General features: G+C 33.5%; 1 protein-coding gene across 4 annotated transcripts in view; it reads right to left on the reverse strand.

The window, feature by feature from the left end:
- Positions 1-10,531: 10,531 nt before the first annotated feature.
- LOC141398526 (uncharacterized) overlaps positions 10,532-16,606 on the reverse strand; it is a 97,284-nt gene continuing 91,209 nt past the window's right edge. For all 4 annotated transcript variants that reach the window (XM_073975854.1, XM_073975853.1, XM_073975852.1 and 1 more), the window contains 2 exons: positions 11,673-11,765; positions 10,532-11,539 (listed from right to left, as the gene is read on the reverse strand). In XM_073975854.1, the coding sequence (XP_073831955.1) occupies positions 11,162-11,539; positions 11,673-11,765 (471 nt within the window). In that variant the 3' untranslated portion in view covers positions 10,532-11,161. The remainder of the gene's footprint in view (positions 11,540-11,672; positions 11,766-16,606) is intronic.

Consider the following 16,606-nt stretch of genomic DNA (forward strand, 5'->3'; position numbering starts at 1 on the left):
CAAAATTTACTGATCGCTACCAATATCATGATTTCATCCCGGCGAAGGGAATTATCAATTGGCTTTTCAGTTTTTGAAATTATGATTTTTTAGTGAAACCTGAACTCTTTAAGCATCGAGTATTCTTATGTTAATGAGAATGATGCTCACTTTTCGGCTTTCCCAAAGCAACCATATGATTGAATCTTCAACTAAAACAAAACAAACAAAAAACAGCGAAGGCACGCGCAAAATGGAACTTTTTAAAATAAAATTCCAACAACATACTCACAGGTAACTGTGCTGATGTTTTTTCAACTTAACAGAAATCGATGATTTTTTAGTTGAATCGTGTTGTCAGCTTGCAAATATTTTGTTCTGGTGTTTTTTGGGAAAGCCGAAAAGTGAGCATCATTCTCATTAACATGAGAATACTCGATGCTTAAAGAGTTCAGGTTTTCACTAAAAAATCATCATTTCAAAAACTGAAAAGCCAATTGATAATTCCCTTCGCCGGGATGAAATCATGATATTGGTAGCGATCAGTAAATTTTGCAAGCTGTCAGTGCGTTTTGTAAACATTATTCTCTGCAAAGAGGGTAGTGATGAAGTTAAGCCAATGGGGAAATACTCCAGACTTAAGCAATTTAAAGGATATTTTCAAAAATATACCTCATTGGCGGATATACTTAAAAAGTTCTGAATTAAAAGTACCAGAAGGAATGGATCGCCATAATTCAACTCGTAAACTACGAGTTGCCCTGAAGTGGATCTATTAAAAAAACACGTTTTCTTAAATATTTATTAATCGTGTTTATAAACTCGATCTTCCGTCTAATGACTGATAATTGCTGGCGGAGGTACCACATCTGATTTTGAAATTAGTATCTCAATGTCCAAAGATATTATCATATTAAAATCAATATTATTATCGGTAACTAAAATGTTGAGCATATAAAAGGGTTCGGAGGTTGTAGGGTTTTGGAACCCTTTGGAAATATTTTGAAAAAAAAATTTAATGTTTTCAATGTTAGCACTAGAAGCATCCGATGAGTGGACTCACTGATAGAAACCATCTTCGAACTTTAGCGATTAAAATGTGTACAGACACAACACCGAAGTTGGATTTCGAATTACCCAACTGCTTAATGTCCGAAATGTCTAATCATAGGTCACTCTAGGCAAACATCAGTACTTATGGATCAGAGACCCATGGTACCCGTGTCTTTATGCTACGAAAGATAAAAATGAGGCATATACAACTGTGGACGCATAAATGGCACGTTATAAAATTCAAAAATACAATTAATTATTTTCGAACTAAAATCTAATAAAATTAAATGTTTTAAAATTTTTGGTTATTGCTGCAAGGGTATTTGTTCCAATCCCGTTCAAAAGTTCCGTTATATTTCGCTTATTATTTACCGTTATACTATTTTGTAAAAGCAGTGCTGATTTTATATGGACATATAAATGGCACACTTTATTTAAATTGCAATATTCCGTGTTAATTTCTTTCAAATTACCTGTAACATTTATAGAAAGTTGAAAAATGAGATCAATAGAAGAAAATGAAATGAATAATGTAAGGCTTACGTGTCTTAGCGGCGAGGAAAGGCCTGTAATGAAGGATGAAAATATGTCTTTGTTGGCAAATTTTCTTAACTATAGAAATTTTCTTGACAAAAACCTTTAGGATTCGATTCAATTTTCTGTAGGGAATCCCGATATATTGATTTATGGCACAATTAGGAGATCTTTGTGCCGAAAAACAGATGAAAGCATTAATTATGCCATAGCCGGAATGGTAGATACTGATTTTGTGAAGCCATTACAGAGGATAACTTCTGATATTTGTGAATTAATGGACTTAGAAACCTCTAGTAGGCTTTACTAAATAGTATTAAAAAAGAAAAATGGAAGTGTTGCGATTCTAAAAAGAATACAAGTCCTTCCAAACCGAAAATCATTGAAATTTTACTCTACTCTAGGGCCAAAAATTAAATAACTACAAATACAGTTTATTTCAGTGTTCCGAGCTCACTGATGGTTGTATTCCTATTATATAGGATAATTAACAAAGATTCTGCCACACGTTTTTCTATGAACTGATAGAATATTATTTATGAGTTCTAGTCAAGACTTATAGATTTTAAACATTTTCCTTTCAGAAGGTCTGGCTTTTATGTCACCTTATAAAACCATATGAGCTTTGTGGAAATAAAAAATTCAGAAATGGCTTGGAAAACATTTGAACATTAGGGTGATGACTTGCTTACAACCTCACATCCGTGTATGATAAGATAACTCTAGAACGGATCAACCGATTCAGTCCAAAATGTGGCCTTCGTAATATTTTCTCCAATCTTAGTTTAAATTCGAAGATTGGCGATATCGGTCCACTCCCTCGGGTATCTCCCCCACAAAAGTTGAAAATTTGTATGTAAAATGGTGAGAACGATAACTCCAGAAGAGAGCAATCGATTTGGTCCAAACTTTGCACAACATATTATTTTTAAATCGGGTTCGAATATAAACTAAATCCGTCCACTCCTCCGGGTACCTCCCAAACAAAATTAACAAGAAGTGAAGTTTATAAGCTCCTCTCGGATCATTTTGATTTTTTCCGCAGGTTGTCCTTGCGACCACCTTTACGATGGTACAAGAAAATCTGACGGCTCCAACTAAAACGGCAAACCCGCAGCAAGAGTTTTTGTCCAAACTTTGCACGTCGTATTATTTCATCCAAGTTTGAATATGGATTCATCAGGTTGGAATATGGACTATACCGGTCCGGTACTCCCACTAAATATTCACTTATATTGAAGCAAACTCGTGATTTTTGTTTAATTTTTTTTCTTGGTCAGAGGCTGAGCGTATATATTTATTATCAATATTTTTGGACAATTTTCTAAAGTCACTGTACGCTTTAGATTAACATATACATATGCATTTGGGGTTCCCAGTAGTCAGAAACATTCTGCATGAAAAATTGTGGACATAGGTCCAGGTTTTGGTGTAGCACCATATAGCGGTACCTCCCGATCTCAGCTATTTTTAAGTTTTTATCTACATTTTTCGCCCGAATTGGTTGCAATTTGGTATTTGAAGTTCTCATTGATCGGAAAACTTCGGAGAAGTTGAGTGGTGCGCCGTTGGTTCCTGGTGTGGATGTCGTGCCGGTCTTCCGTGAGGGTGGCTTCGTCCATTGTTTGTGTTGTGTTGTCCGTTGCCGCGGTCTCTGTGGGCCCATTGTGCAGTACATGAGGACAGCATGTTAATTGTTTGTGGTCCTGTCTTGTATGTTTATTCCGCTGGCTTGATTGGAGGAGGTCACCAGTCCGGGACTGTTTGGTGTCCAACTGGTAGTGGTCATTGGCCACGAAGCCTGACCGGAGGCTATATTCTGGTACCGCGGGTGCCAGGTGCCCCCAGATCTTCGGATCTGGCCTGGCAGTTGGTGTTGGCCCCCTTGTGGGAGCATCGCGGTGGCTGTGGTTTAGACCCAAATCGCGGGTAGAGTTTCGGCTCGAGTGTGGAGTTGCACTTCAACCGGGTGGCTGACCCAAAGAAAGGCAGGAGTTTAGACAGGCTCCGCTCCTAACCAAGGAGGCGATCACGTCCAAATACGTGTGAGCGAATTGGTACCCGTACTTTGCGTGCGGAGGCGTTGGTTGACGCATTGTATCCACCCTGTGTTAAGAGCACTGTGGGGTAGGCCGCATGGCAGATACCCACATTAAACACCACGACGTATGATCGGAAAACTTTTCCACCAAACTTTTGGAGGTTTCGGTATAGCCCCCACATAACGGTCGGATTATTGTTATCTACATTTTCAGGCTAAATTGGCTGAAATTTGGTTATGGGGTTCTCAGTGGGGTTCTCAGTAAACGGCTCCGCGTGATATTGTGGACAGGAAAGGAAACTAAAATAAATTAATTTCCAGCACATTTTATGCGAATAATTTGTACAATTTTTTCGTAAAGATAATAGAAATACCTTCAGCTAAAACTTAATTGTATCTTTTTAATCTTTTTAATCTAAAAATAATTGTATCTTTTTAATCTTTATAAAAAGTCACAACTTTACTGACGTTTTTAAAATCTTTGAGAGATCATACGTAAATGACAACTTCTTCTGTTTTGCTTTCTTAAGTACCGTTATAGATTATAAACAAATTTATGGAATATTAAAATATAAAATGTTGAAATGAATTGTCGCTGACATTTGCTGATATCGATTTTTTGATTTTTGTCGCTGATTGGGACCACAGTGCAACGGTGCCTTTGCTTTCAATTTGCAGTTTATAGAGGTACTTTTCCTCTTTGTACATCCATTCGCATTTGACCTTGATGATGTCAAAAAGTCCATTCAATGAATCAATGATTTGAAATTGTGGTCGTGTAAGGACTTTGATTCTGTGAAATAGTGATCCAAGATCAATTTGTGGCCGACAAAATAAATCGATATTGGTATATGTGTCCGTTCTTTAGTCCATTATAAGTTGTAATCAAACTCCACGCCGCAATTAGAAACTTCTCCTGAAGTTAAGGTCGCAACCAGAATAGACAACAATATATTGAGGGTGATCGTAAAAAAGAAATGTTTGCACATGTTTGGTTGCTCTACAGATCAGAATTACTTTTTTAATATTTAGGGGAAGTCTACAATTCACTATGACTAGACATCGGATTTTTGCATATTTTTGAAATTTCAAGCAATTGTAACTACATTATTATTTAGAATTATATCGTTCCAAAGATAGAAATTCGATATTATATTGAAAATAATCAATAATACTTTCAAAGCTCCAGATCCCATTGTCCGATCCGATGCGATGTCTATCTATGACGATTTGAAAATAACACAGTGCAATATTTTAAACAAATATTGTATATATACGTATTTATTAAAACAAATCTATTTATAATTGTATTGGTCGCTAACATTCGGAAAACGAATTGGCAAATAAAGAAGAATATTTTAAATGTAATCTTGTGCAAACAATTTGAACTGAGGATTTTTTGGGAAGTACATACTCAAACGACAAAAACTCTATTTGGGTATTGTTGTGCCAGATCATGCTGGGATTTTATGATCTCATCTAAACATGGTTAAATATTGACTTTCTAAAGCAATTCGGGGCTATATCTCTGAAACCAATGCGAATCTTCTTCTGACCTCTGAAACAAATTTGTATATCAGGACAAGAATATTTGGAGTAATAATGAACTCGAAAAACTACATTTATTGCATCAAATTTAAAAATATTTTTAAAAATTCCATAATTTGTATACATTTCGCACCGTATTTCTAAAGCTGTTAAATATTTCTTAATTTTTTCGTTTGGAAAAATATTCGCTGGAATATAATACACAACTCTTCAGAGCATACCGATGCCAGTGTCCAATTTTCCGAAAAACCTGGCCAAAAATCAGGAAGAAATATTTATCAATTCACACCAAATAGGGTCAAATATTGTTTATAGGATCACATTGCAAGCAGTTAGAAAAAAAATATACCTTTCTTGTTTAATAAGCGGGTTAATAGGCAGGTCAAAGTGACCCTATTTGGCATGTTTTGTGTCTCAATATTTGAGCTGTTTACAAAAACTATGATAATATCCAAAATAAACAACAGTTTTTAAATATTTTTTGTAATGGTAAAGAAAGGTATGTGAAATGTATTTATGATTTTGAGTTTAGCCAATGAAGTGTGCGTTCTTTAAATATTGATGTCCGTATAAATGATGAAAATAGTTGTGAGTAAGATCGAGTTGGGCTGTGTACCTTATCATTTCATAAAAAGGGAAGAGTTGTTTACCAATTTCCATCAAAACATCCTGCACATATTTGCACTTTTCGTTTTTATGTGATATATGCATATTTTCGTTGATTCAGAATGTCAATCTTCTTCTGACCTCTGAAGTAAATTTGTAGATAAGGACAAGAATAAAATATTTGTAGAAATAATGAACTCGAAAAACTACATTTATTGCCCCAAATTTCAAAATATATGCAAAAATTCCACAATTTTTATACATTTCGCATCGTATCTCCAAAATCTTAATTTTTTCTGAATATTTTCTTTTGGATATTCCCTGGAATGTAATACACAACTCATCAGAACATGTCATTGTGATCAAAATGCAGCTATGCCGTTGTTTTCAGTACATTTTGGAACGACGATTTAATAAAAATGTCAATAATGTATTGAAATTCGAAATGCGAGAATAATCTGTTGGTGTGAACTGTGTTTGAATTACGTGTTGTAAAAGATATGAAGCAAAATACCGCTGAAACAACATGACTTTAGTCAGTAAAGTTGCGAAAGATACCATATACTAAAAGTGCAAGGATTCCAAGTAATCTTAACTCAAATATTTCCATAACTGTAGTTTCTTGGGTTTTTGGAAAATTTGATACCGACATTTCCACGGTAAGTAGTGCAAATAGCGAATTCATTTCTTTGGTGACTTATAGTGAAATTTAGCGGAAAACATTTTTGTCTTTGACGCTATTCTTCTAGAATAATGTTTTGTATGACAATATTGCCAAAACTCACATGAAGTCTTTAATTTTGTATACTTCTTGAGTTTAGGTAAGATGTAGAGTTTTGGTGTATTCTAGGACCTTTAGTAAAAATTAATGGCGAACGAATTTGTGTAATATTTTGATCTATTAAGATCCTGTGAAAGTTGAAGGGACCAAAAAGACCACTTTTAATGACCGTCTGAGGGTTAAATAAAATGAAAAATAAAGTCAGCCACCCAAAAACATAAGAACCCAAGGTTAGGTCAAAATCCAATCATTTATAGAGTTTTGGTTTTTCGTAAAATTGGACACTGTGCATTGTTGTAAAAAATGCTATCACGTTGTTTTTAGTTATTTTTCAACGACAATTTAATAAATATGTCAACAACGTGGTGAAATCCCAAATGCGAGGATAAATTGCTCGTGTGAACAGAGTTTGTAAAATATATGATAACAAATACCGCTGAAACAACATTAAATAAGCATTTTAGAGTTTCAGAATTTTCTGAGAACATTATTTGGAAGATTTTTGCAAAAGGTTACTTGTTGAACCTAATAGTTTAGCTAATCGAGAAATTATGTAAAATTTTGTATATTCTATCAATCTATATATATAAAAGATCAGTGAGGTGAGGTATTCACTGACTGACTGACTGATTCATCAAGAAACCGCTGAAGCTAGAAAGTTGAAATTTTGGGTGTAGGTTGCTGTTGGTGTGTAGGGGTGAGATAAGGCTGGGTTTTTGGAAATTCGACCTAGAAGTGTACGAAAAGTACTAAAAGGTACTAAATATGGTACCCTTTGTATTAGGCAAACGGGAAGAGCTAGAATTCTGAAATTTGGAATGAGGGTAACTGATGGAGAGCTAGAAAGATGTACCAAAGGGTTTTTGGAAATTCGACCTCTAAAGTACTAAAATTTACAAAATTTAGTACCAATTGTATATTTTGAACGTATATAGCTAGAATCATGGAATTTGGTATGGAAATCAAGGTTGGGAAGTGGTGTTGATGTAATTAAATGTTTTTGGAAAATCGTACTAATGTGTACGAAAAGTACTAAATGATACTAAATTTAGTACAAATTATATTTGGGTGAACGGATAGAACTGGAATCCTGAAATTTGGAATTAAGATTACTGTTGAAGTGTATGATTGAGACATGAGGGTGATTTTGGAAATTCGTACTTATGTGTACGAAAATTACTAAATGGTACTAAATTTAGTACAATTTGGATTTGTGTGAACGGATGGAGCTGGAATCCTGAAATTTGTGGAGAGTAACGAAGAAAACTTTTTGGAAATTCGAACTATAAGTACTAAATGGTACTAAATTTAGTACAATTTGGATTTGGGTGAACGGATTGAGCTGGAATACAGACATTTGGAATGGGGGTTACCGATGAAGAGTAACAATGAAAGGTTTTTGAAAATTCGAACTATAAGGGTAAAAGTACTAAATGGTACTAAATTTAGTACAATTTGGATTTGGGTGAACGGATAGAGCTGGAATCCTGAAATTTGGAATGAGGATCACTAATGAAGAGTAAAAATTAAAGGTTTTTGGAATTAGAACTATAAGTGTACGAAAAGTAATAAATGGTACTAAATTTAGTACAATTTGGATTTGGGTGAACGGATAGAGCTGGAATCCTGAAATTTGTAATGAGGGTCACTGATGGAGAGTAAAAAGAAAGGTTTTTAGAAATTCGAACTACAAGTGCACGAAAAGTACTAAATGGTACTAAATTTAGTACAATTTGGGTTTGGGTGAACGGATAGAGCGGGAATACAAACATTTGGAATGAGGGTCACTGATGAAAAGTAACAATGAAAGGTTTTTGGAAATTCAAACTATAAGGGTACGAAAAGTACTAAATGGTACTAAATTTTGTACAATTTGGATTTGGATGAATGGATAGAGCTCTGGAATCCTGAAATTTGAAATTAGGGTCAGTGGTGGAGAGTAACAAAGAAAGGTTTTTGTAAATTCGAACTATAAGTGCACGAAAAGTTCTAAATGGTACTAAATTTAGTACAATTTGGATTTGGGTGAACGGATTGAGCTTGAATCCTGAAATTTGTAATGAGGGTCACTGATGGAGAGTAACAAAAAAAGGTTTTTAGAAATTCGAGCTATAAGAGCACGAAAAGTACTAATGATACTAAATTTAGTACAATTTGGATTTGGGTGAACGGATAGATCTGGAATCCTGAAATTTGGAATGAGAATCACTGTTGAAGAGTAAAAATGAAATGTTTTTGGAATTCGAACTAAACTTATACGAAAAGTACTAAATAGTACTAAATATAGTACAATTTAGATATGGGTTAACGAATAGGGCCGGAATCCTGAAATTTGGAATTGGGGGTCACTGATTAAGAGTAAGAAAGATGTACCAAAGGTCGAAAAGTCCTAAATGGTAGTGAGTTTATTTAGTCTGATTTGGATTTGAAGAGCTGGAATCCTGAAATTTGGAATTAAGATTACTGTTAGAATATAGAATTGAGATATGGAGGAAGCTTTGGCAAATGGTACTAATGTGAACGAAGCAGTACTAACTGGTACGGAATTCGCTGTATTTGCGTGAACAGATTACTGTTGGAGTGAGGATTGAGGTAGTTTTGTAAATTCATACTTATGGAAAATTGCTAAATGGATCTACATTGGCTATAAATTGGGGTTAGGTGAACGGATAGAGCTGAGATATGAAAGTACATTTTGGAAAATCGTGTACGAAAAGTGCTAAATGGTACAAAATTTGGTACCTTTTGGTATTTGCTATATGGTAGAGAATTTTGTACAATTTGTGACTTTGTAAAGGGTAGAACTGAATTTTGAAATTCGGTACTAGATTAGCAATTGGTGTTTAGAGTGGAGGTAGGGAGGAGGTTTTGAAAATTCGTACTTATTTATACAAAAAGTACTAAATAGTACTATAATGGGTTTCAGGAGAACAGATAAAGCTGGAAAAGTGAATTGGGGTTAGGATATATGTTGAATATAAGGAAGTGATCTTTTAAAATACACTAAGTCGAGAGGTACCGTTATATGGGGATATACGAAAACGAGGATTTTTATGGTCATTTTAAATTTTTATGTCCATTTTGAATGCCGAAAATTTAACGGACCTATTCGGGTTCTGGGCGAAACCGCTAAAGCTAGAACCTTGCATTGTAAATGTGCGTGATTGTTGTTGTGAAGACGTGAGATAAAGTTTAGTGTTTGGAAATTCGTACTGGAAGGGAATGCTGTGTTAGCGAAGGGTTAAAACCAGGAGTCAAATCTGAAATTTGCAATATGATACGTAGTTTTGGAAATTCGAAATAAAAAATATGGTAGTTGTGTAGGGATGCGATACTTCAGATTTTTTATGTAAATTCTGACTACAATCGAAAAAAATATTGTTAATAAAAATAGGTCTTAGTACAACAGAATCTCCAGTATTCACCATTCACGTATTAAATATTGTTTATATATATTTTGTTCCCTTTCCGCATACGAAGTAGCGGGCATTTGCTAGTTTTTTATATTTTAGATGATGTTTTTCTTATGTGGTCCGTTCAACAGTTAATTTCTATTTTAAGGCTACAATATTGCTAAAGACAGCAAAGCCAAATTCCTACTCGCTCAAAACCCAACTATGGTTTTTGTTGTCTCAATATATGTACTTTCAAAAATACATACTAGTGCTGCATAGTGTAATCAGTGGCTAAAATGGACCAAAACTTCTCTTTGAAAATAAATTTGCTTTCACATTTCTTTATTCCTGGAAGCAAATAGGATTTTTCATCAATCAACAATTATATCCAATGAAAAGACAATATCTAGCTCCATGAACCCAATATTCTCTTTCCATCACTTATATACCCTATCATAAATAATATGGAAATACGTAATTTCAGCACAACCATGTTTGTGACATAAAAATGATTATTACCTTAGCTTCGATAAAATTTGTGGTTATAATTTTTTTATCCCATCCAGGAAAATAAAAGTACAATACCGTTTAAAATTTTTGTTTTAAAAAATACATTTCCCTGTGGAAAATTTGTTACTTTTTTCGTCCTTTATTTCAATTTACAAAACAAAAAAAATATAACGAATAATATTAAAATATACAATACACTAAAATAATACAAAATAGTACAAAACAAGGGGAAAGAATCGGAAAGTTGTTATATTAAATATTTACAAAATAATGTGCGTCTGTGTGACAATGCGTGTGTATGTGTATAGAAATAATATACACGAGATATACATACGTAAATCGTAATAGGATCTGGTTTGAGATACAACTAATTATGGTAGATGGTGGAGAAAAACGTAGAACAATTTGCTAATTATATGAATGATAACGGGGTTCGAAAGGATATTTTTGAAATCGAACAATGAATTAATGAAACACAAATCATAACTAGAGTCTATAACTATAAAATTCAACAAAATTTAATTAACAATACACTTTTCGGAGTAATTTTGTTGTTAATTTTTCATAATTTCTATATGAACACTTATGTATGTTTGTTAGATTTGTATTTGGGGGTGTGGGTGTGTGTGTGGTGTAGCTTAGATACATTTTAAACCCAGTTCTTGGTTTGTGTGACGGCGATTTTCAAGAAGGGTGGAACTGATGTGTAGTTATTTAATAACCAGCCTCATCGGAATCGGGTGCTGGAGTAGTTGAACCACCAGCACCACCACCAGATGATCCTTGCAAGATGGGTCCGGAGAAGCCCAAAAATTTGGACACAATATTGCCAAGGCCAGCATTGGGGTTATTGGAGTTGCCACCCGAGGAGCTGCCGCTGAATGCTGTAATGGTGGTCAATACACCGGTGGTCAAGTCATTGGCAATATTGCCAACAACACGAATTTTGGGCGATACAACTGCGGTAATCAAGGATTGAACATCATTGATGGGTACTGGCTTTGGAATATCCCATTGCTTGTTCTTCTCAACGTTGGCACGGTCCAGTTGGTCAAGGATGCGAATGTTGGTATCCAAGAAACCATCGATTTTCTATAATCCCAAGAGACAGAAAGGAGATGAAATGAGGGAAGAAAAAAGAAAGAAAAGAAGAGAAGAGAAAATGTTATTGAAAATCTTGCACAAACTACATGGGACAAAATTTAGGCTAATGGACAATACTTACGCCAAAGACATAACCTAAGACAGCATTTTTGGCCTCAAATGTAGCACCGGCAACTTTTCTTTTGTTACGATCTAAATCATCGCCCGATGTGGCCTAAAAAAATATTCAAATTATATTGAAGATAAATTATAAACTCTAATTGGTTGATTGCATGAAATTCTATATAAACCCATTTCCACACTCTCTCTTTCTCTTGCAAATTAATACAAAATCGAAAGCTTCTATAGATATTTTTGTATGTTATTATTTTATTTGGCGCTATAAAGCATGGGGATTATACGACACAGTTAATTGCATTTTGAAAACTTTTGCATAAAAATCTACGCATTTTCATTTTCATGCAATTAATATCAAGGATTTATCAGATTCAAGTTTAAAGCCTAGACTAATAAAACACTTGCACTTCATAAATCCATGGACACCCAGAAGCCGCACCCACCTTTTGCTAAGTTAATACGTTTTTTTCAGTCAGTCAATTATGTGTATCAAAGTCACATTCTTTGACATTAACCTTAATGTGTTGTTGCAGCGATTAGCTTAAAACAACTCTTTTGAAACTAAAACGTTTTACTAAAGATATTAAAGCTAATATTATCAAGAATTTCAATCAAAATCAGGTCAAGTTTAACAAGCAAGAGAGAAACTGAAATGAATTCAGTTTTTGTTTTTTTTTTTTCATAATTATGCATGAATTTCAAATGTGAATAATTAAATGCGAACAAATAACAAATACCAGTGGCATTGCAAATTGGTTAAACTTAAAATAAACGAAACAAAATGAAAACCATTAAGAAATCAATGACGTCAATAATGTTTAGATGTTATATGTCTTCTTTAAGAGAAATATTTCTGAAGTTCATGGTTAAATGATATGGGGTCGAGTTATGTGTTTTCGTATAGTTCAATAATGTAAAAGAAAAATATAAAATAAGAAATATAAAAAATAGTCTTATGGCCAAAAATGATCGCTGGTGATAAACCTTGCCGGTTGCCTAAATCCCATTGGACTTTGTAACCGTTTTCCATTAGAATTTTATTAAAGAAAAATATAAGTTAAAGGGGCCCCATTTGTGTAGGTCTAAAGATGAAGGTCTGTAATCCGGGTTAAAGATTAGCTATCCCACCGAGAAAACTTACTGGATAACACTATGCAACACTGCAAATGTGAACTACTTCTAGTATGCATTTTTTGAAAGTACATATGGTAAATTTCAAATTTCCTTTGCAATTACATAGAAAAAAAATTAAAAACTTTTTTGGCGAGCACATCCGCCATTTTTGGTACATGGGTTACGAAAAAAATCGTGGTTTCAAATCTGTTCGCGTTCACAAAATTGGATGCTGCACTCAAAAGTTATATGCGGTTTTACTCTCTTGTAAAGAAAAAATATTTAAAAATTCCTATTGTGTTTTAATAAGAACATTTTTATACGAATCGTTAGCAGCATTTGATATCTATCCGTAGATGCTAAAATATTTGCAAAATTTATTTTTATTTTCGCGGAAAATCAAAAAATATTGAAGAAATCTTGGAATAAATTTTATTTATTCTAAATCAGAGTCCAAAAAATCTCTAAAAAAAATAATTTAAAAATACGTACAGAATCTAGACAACGCGTAGAAAAATGTGAGACCAAAATTATAAAGATCGCGTTTATAACTTGCATATTACAGCAACAACAAAGAACGGAAACTTATTGTTGGAAATTATTTCAAAAATATATTTTTGGTTAAATAAAATTTGAAAAATAAATGTTGGGAGTTATTCTATTATTTCGCTAAATTTCGATCCAATCCTGAAGTATTTTGCTTAAACTTCTACGAGAAAAGTAATTAGTCATCGTGAAAGTATATTTGCTTTCTGTGATAAGCAATAGAAATAAGAAGTAGAGAGTAATATTGAAATTACAATCAAAGAAAAAACATAGAAGTTAAAAACCGTCTAATTCGCGAATTGGTTTAAATCGGTTGAGGTGCATGTGCTTTTCGGATACAGGGAGTCCATGTCTATCAATATGCATGGATTTTCCCATGTTTCATTCAGCGGCCAAAGTGTGCCATCAGTTGCATCTTACTATTCAAAAAACATTCAAGTGGGCATAAATTACGCGATGTGCATATGATTATAAGGTGCATCCGATTTCAATGGTCGCCTATTAAAAATACGTCAATATAAATTATTTTAGACAGATTCGTCAAGAACTGCGGATGTGCCACCACATTCTATTTTGAGATAAATAGGGATATTACTCCCGAATCTTTGTAATTTGTGGCACATTTTTTTGGCAAATATTATAATCGCGTATAAAGGATTACATTTATGTAAAAATAATGAAAGAAAATCGCGGTTAAATTCGCGGAATTGTCAAAATATATTTTTGCAAATTTTCCTACTTTCAAGGTATCTATATCCGGCGTTATAGTGGATGGATTCAAACGCGGAAGGGCTTATTAGATCCGGCACGTAAAAAAACTAAAATCACGCGGGGTTCAGGGGTACCTGTACGACAGTTGTAAATTTTAAAGCCAAAAAATAGGTTTTTTCAGAAAATTTACGCACCAAATTTTCGCCTTTGGACTCCTATTACTAGGAAGCTGTATGGAGCACACTCATGAGATATACATCGAACGACGTGGAATCGCGAGTTCTACAATCCTATAAACTACTTTAGATTATTATCTAGTTGCACCATCTAATTATAAGAAAAATTCGAAAAACACTGAAATCAAAACTTCAAAATGTCAGCATCGATTTTAGGGGGATGCAGTGTATATATCGAAAAGTCATACACTAGAACCATATTGCCTAAGGGGTATTCTTTAGTTCTTTGTTTGAGCACATGTTTGAATTTTCCGTGGTTTGGCCAGAAATCAAGAAAGAACACAAAAAAACTTGTAAACTTCAACACATTTTTCCCATTTTTTTATATTACCACCAGCGCAGCTTCCACGAAAATTATTTGTTATGGTCCATATTATGAGATCGTAGCTAAAACACTTCAATATATATAAATGTATTCATATTTTATAAAATATATTAACAGTTCGCGACTTATTAAATGGTGAACCTCAACTTCAACGATTGTAAAACTTTTTTGAATATTACCATATTTAGACTACAAAAACCCTAGTAGGGTTTTGTCCTGTCAGATCCAGTTTTGTGCATTTATCAGGCTTTTATCTCAGAAACGAATAGGAATTTGGCCTTGCTGTCTTTAGCAATACTGTAGCCCTAAACTAGTAGAACTTATCTTTTGAAAAAACCACATAAGAAAAACTCCATCTAGGGCATCAAAATCTATAAAATATAGAAAATTTTGCATAATGGCTGAAATTCTGGTCAGTATCGGATAAACTATTGGGAGTTGAACCAGGTAACCGTTTGCAAAAATCTTCTTTAGAACATTCTGAAAATCTAAAATGCTTACTTCATGTTGTTTCAGCGGTATTTTGCATCATATCTTTTACAACACGTATTTCAAACACAGTTCACATCAACAGTTTATTCTCACATTTCGGATTTCACTACATTATTGACATTTTTATTAAATCGTCGTTGAAAAATGTACTGAAAACAACGGCATAGAGTCATTTTACAACAATGACATGTTCTGAAAAGTTGTGTATTACATTCCAGGGAATATTTTTCCAAAAGAAAATATTCAGAAAATATTCATTCAAATTAACGGTTTTGGAGATACGGTGCGAAATGTATAAAAATTGTGGAATTTTTGCAAATATTTTGAAATTTGAGGCAATAAATGTATTTTTTCGAGTTCACTATTTCTCCAAATATTTTATTCTTGTCCTTATCTACAAATTTGCTTCAGAGGTCAGAAGAAGATTCGAATTAGTTTCAGAGATATAGCCTCGAATTTCTTTAAAAGCTCAATATTTAACCATGTTCAGATAGGGCCATAAAATCCGAGCTGGATCTAACACAACAAAACCCAACTAGGGTTTCTTGTCGTTTGGGTCTGTACTTTAAAAAAATGCTCAGTTCGAATTGTTTGCACAAGATCACCTTAAAAATGTTGCACAGTGTAAGTAAACCATTAGATTTCATTCCTGTTTCAATTGCCCTTAAGACTATCGGTAGGTTAGTCATAATGCCCAAAATGAAACGCATCATAAACACCATGCAGATTCAGGCGTTCTTTCAAGTTTTCAAAAAATTGTCCAAACAATTATTAGAATAATTTAAATATCTAATATAAAATTTTTATACAAATAGGTTTTTCTTAAAAAAATCTACAGATATTTTCCTATACAAGTTGAAGACACTGTGTAAAGTTTACACTGTTTATAACAATTGAAAAATTTCCTAAACGTCCCTTGAAAAAGATCCTCTTTTGATTGAAGGATGTTTCTTATCCTTTAGAAATAAATTATATTAATAAAATTAGAACCACAAAAAATAACTGAAGTGAACCTGGGGTCATAAGCATACATTTTCCATTTTTTTAAATTGTTCAAATTTTTAAAAATATTTAATTTCCAAAATTTTTTTTTTATTTTAAAATTTTCAAGTATTTATAACTTTTCAAAAATGTTCAACAGTCAAAACTTTGCAGTTTTTAAAAATTTACATATTTTTGTCCCAATTTACATTAGGCGAGTTTACTTGCGGCAATTGTCAGTTTGTTGGTGAGAGAGGGTGGTGAGAGGCAAAGGGTTACCATATGCCTCACCTCTCTGTCCAACAAACTGACAATTGCCGCAAGTAAACTCGCCTAATGTAAATTGGGACTTTCAAAATGTTGAAAATTGAAGAAAACAATAACAAATTTTTGAAACAAGTAAGAACGACGTTAACTTCGGCCAGGCCGAACTTGTTATACCCTCCACCACGAGTTGTATTGAAGTAAAGTAGAACACTTAGTTTCCTTTCGTTTATGAAGAATACTAAATACCAAATTTCAGCAATTTCGGTA

Source organism: Musca autumnalis, unplaced genomic scaffold (genome assembly GCF_047663935.1).
Source record: "Musca autumnalis isolate F117 unplaced genomic scaffold, ASM4766393v1 scaffold_3, whole genome shotgun sequence".
In the NCBI taxonomy this organism is placed as follows: Eukaryota; Metazoa; Arthropoda; class Insecta; order Diptera; family Muscidae; genus Musca; species Musca autumnalis.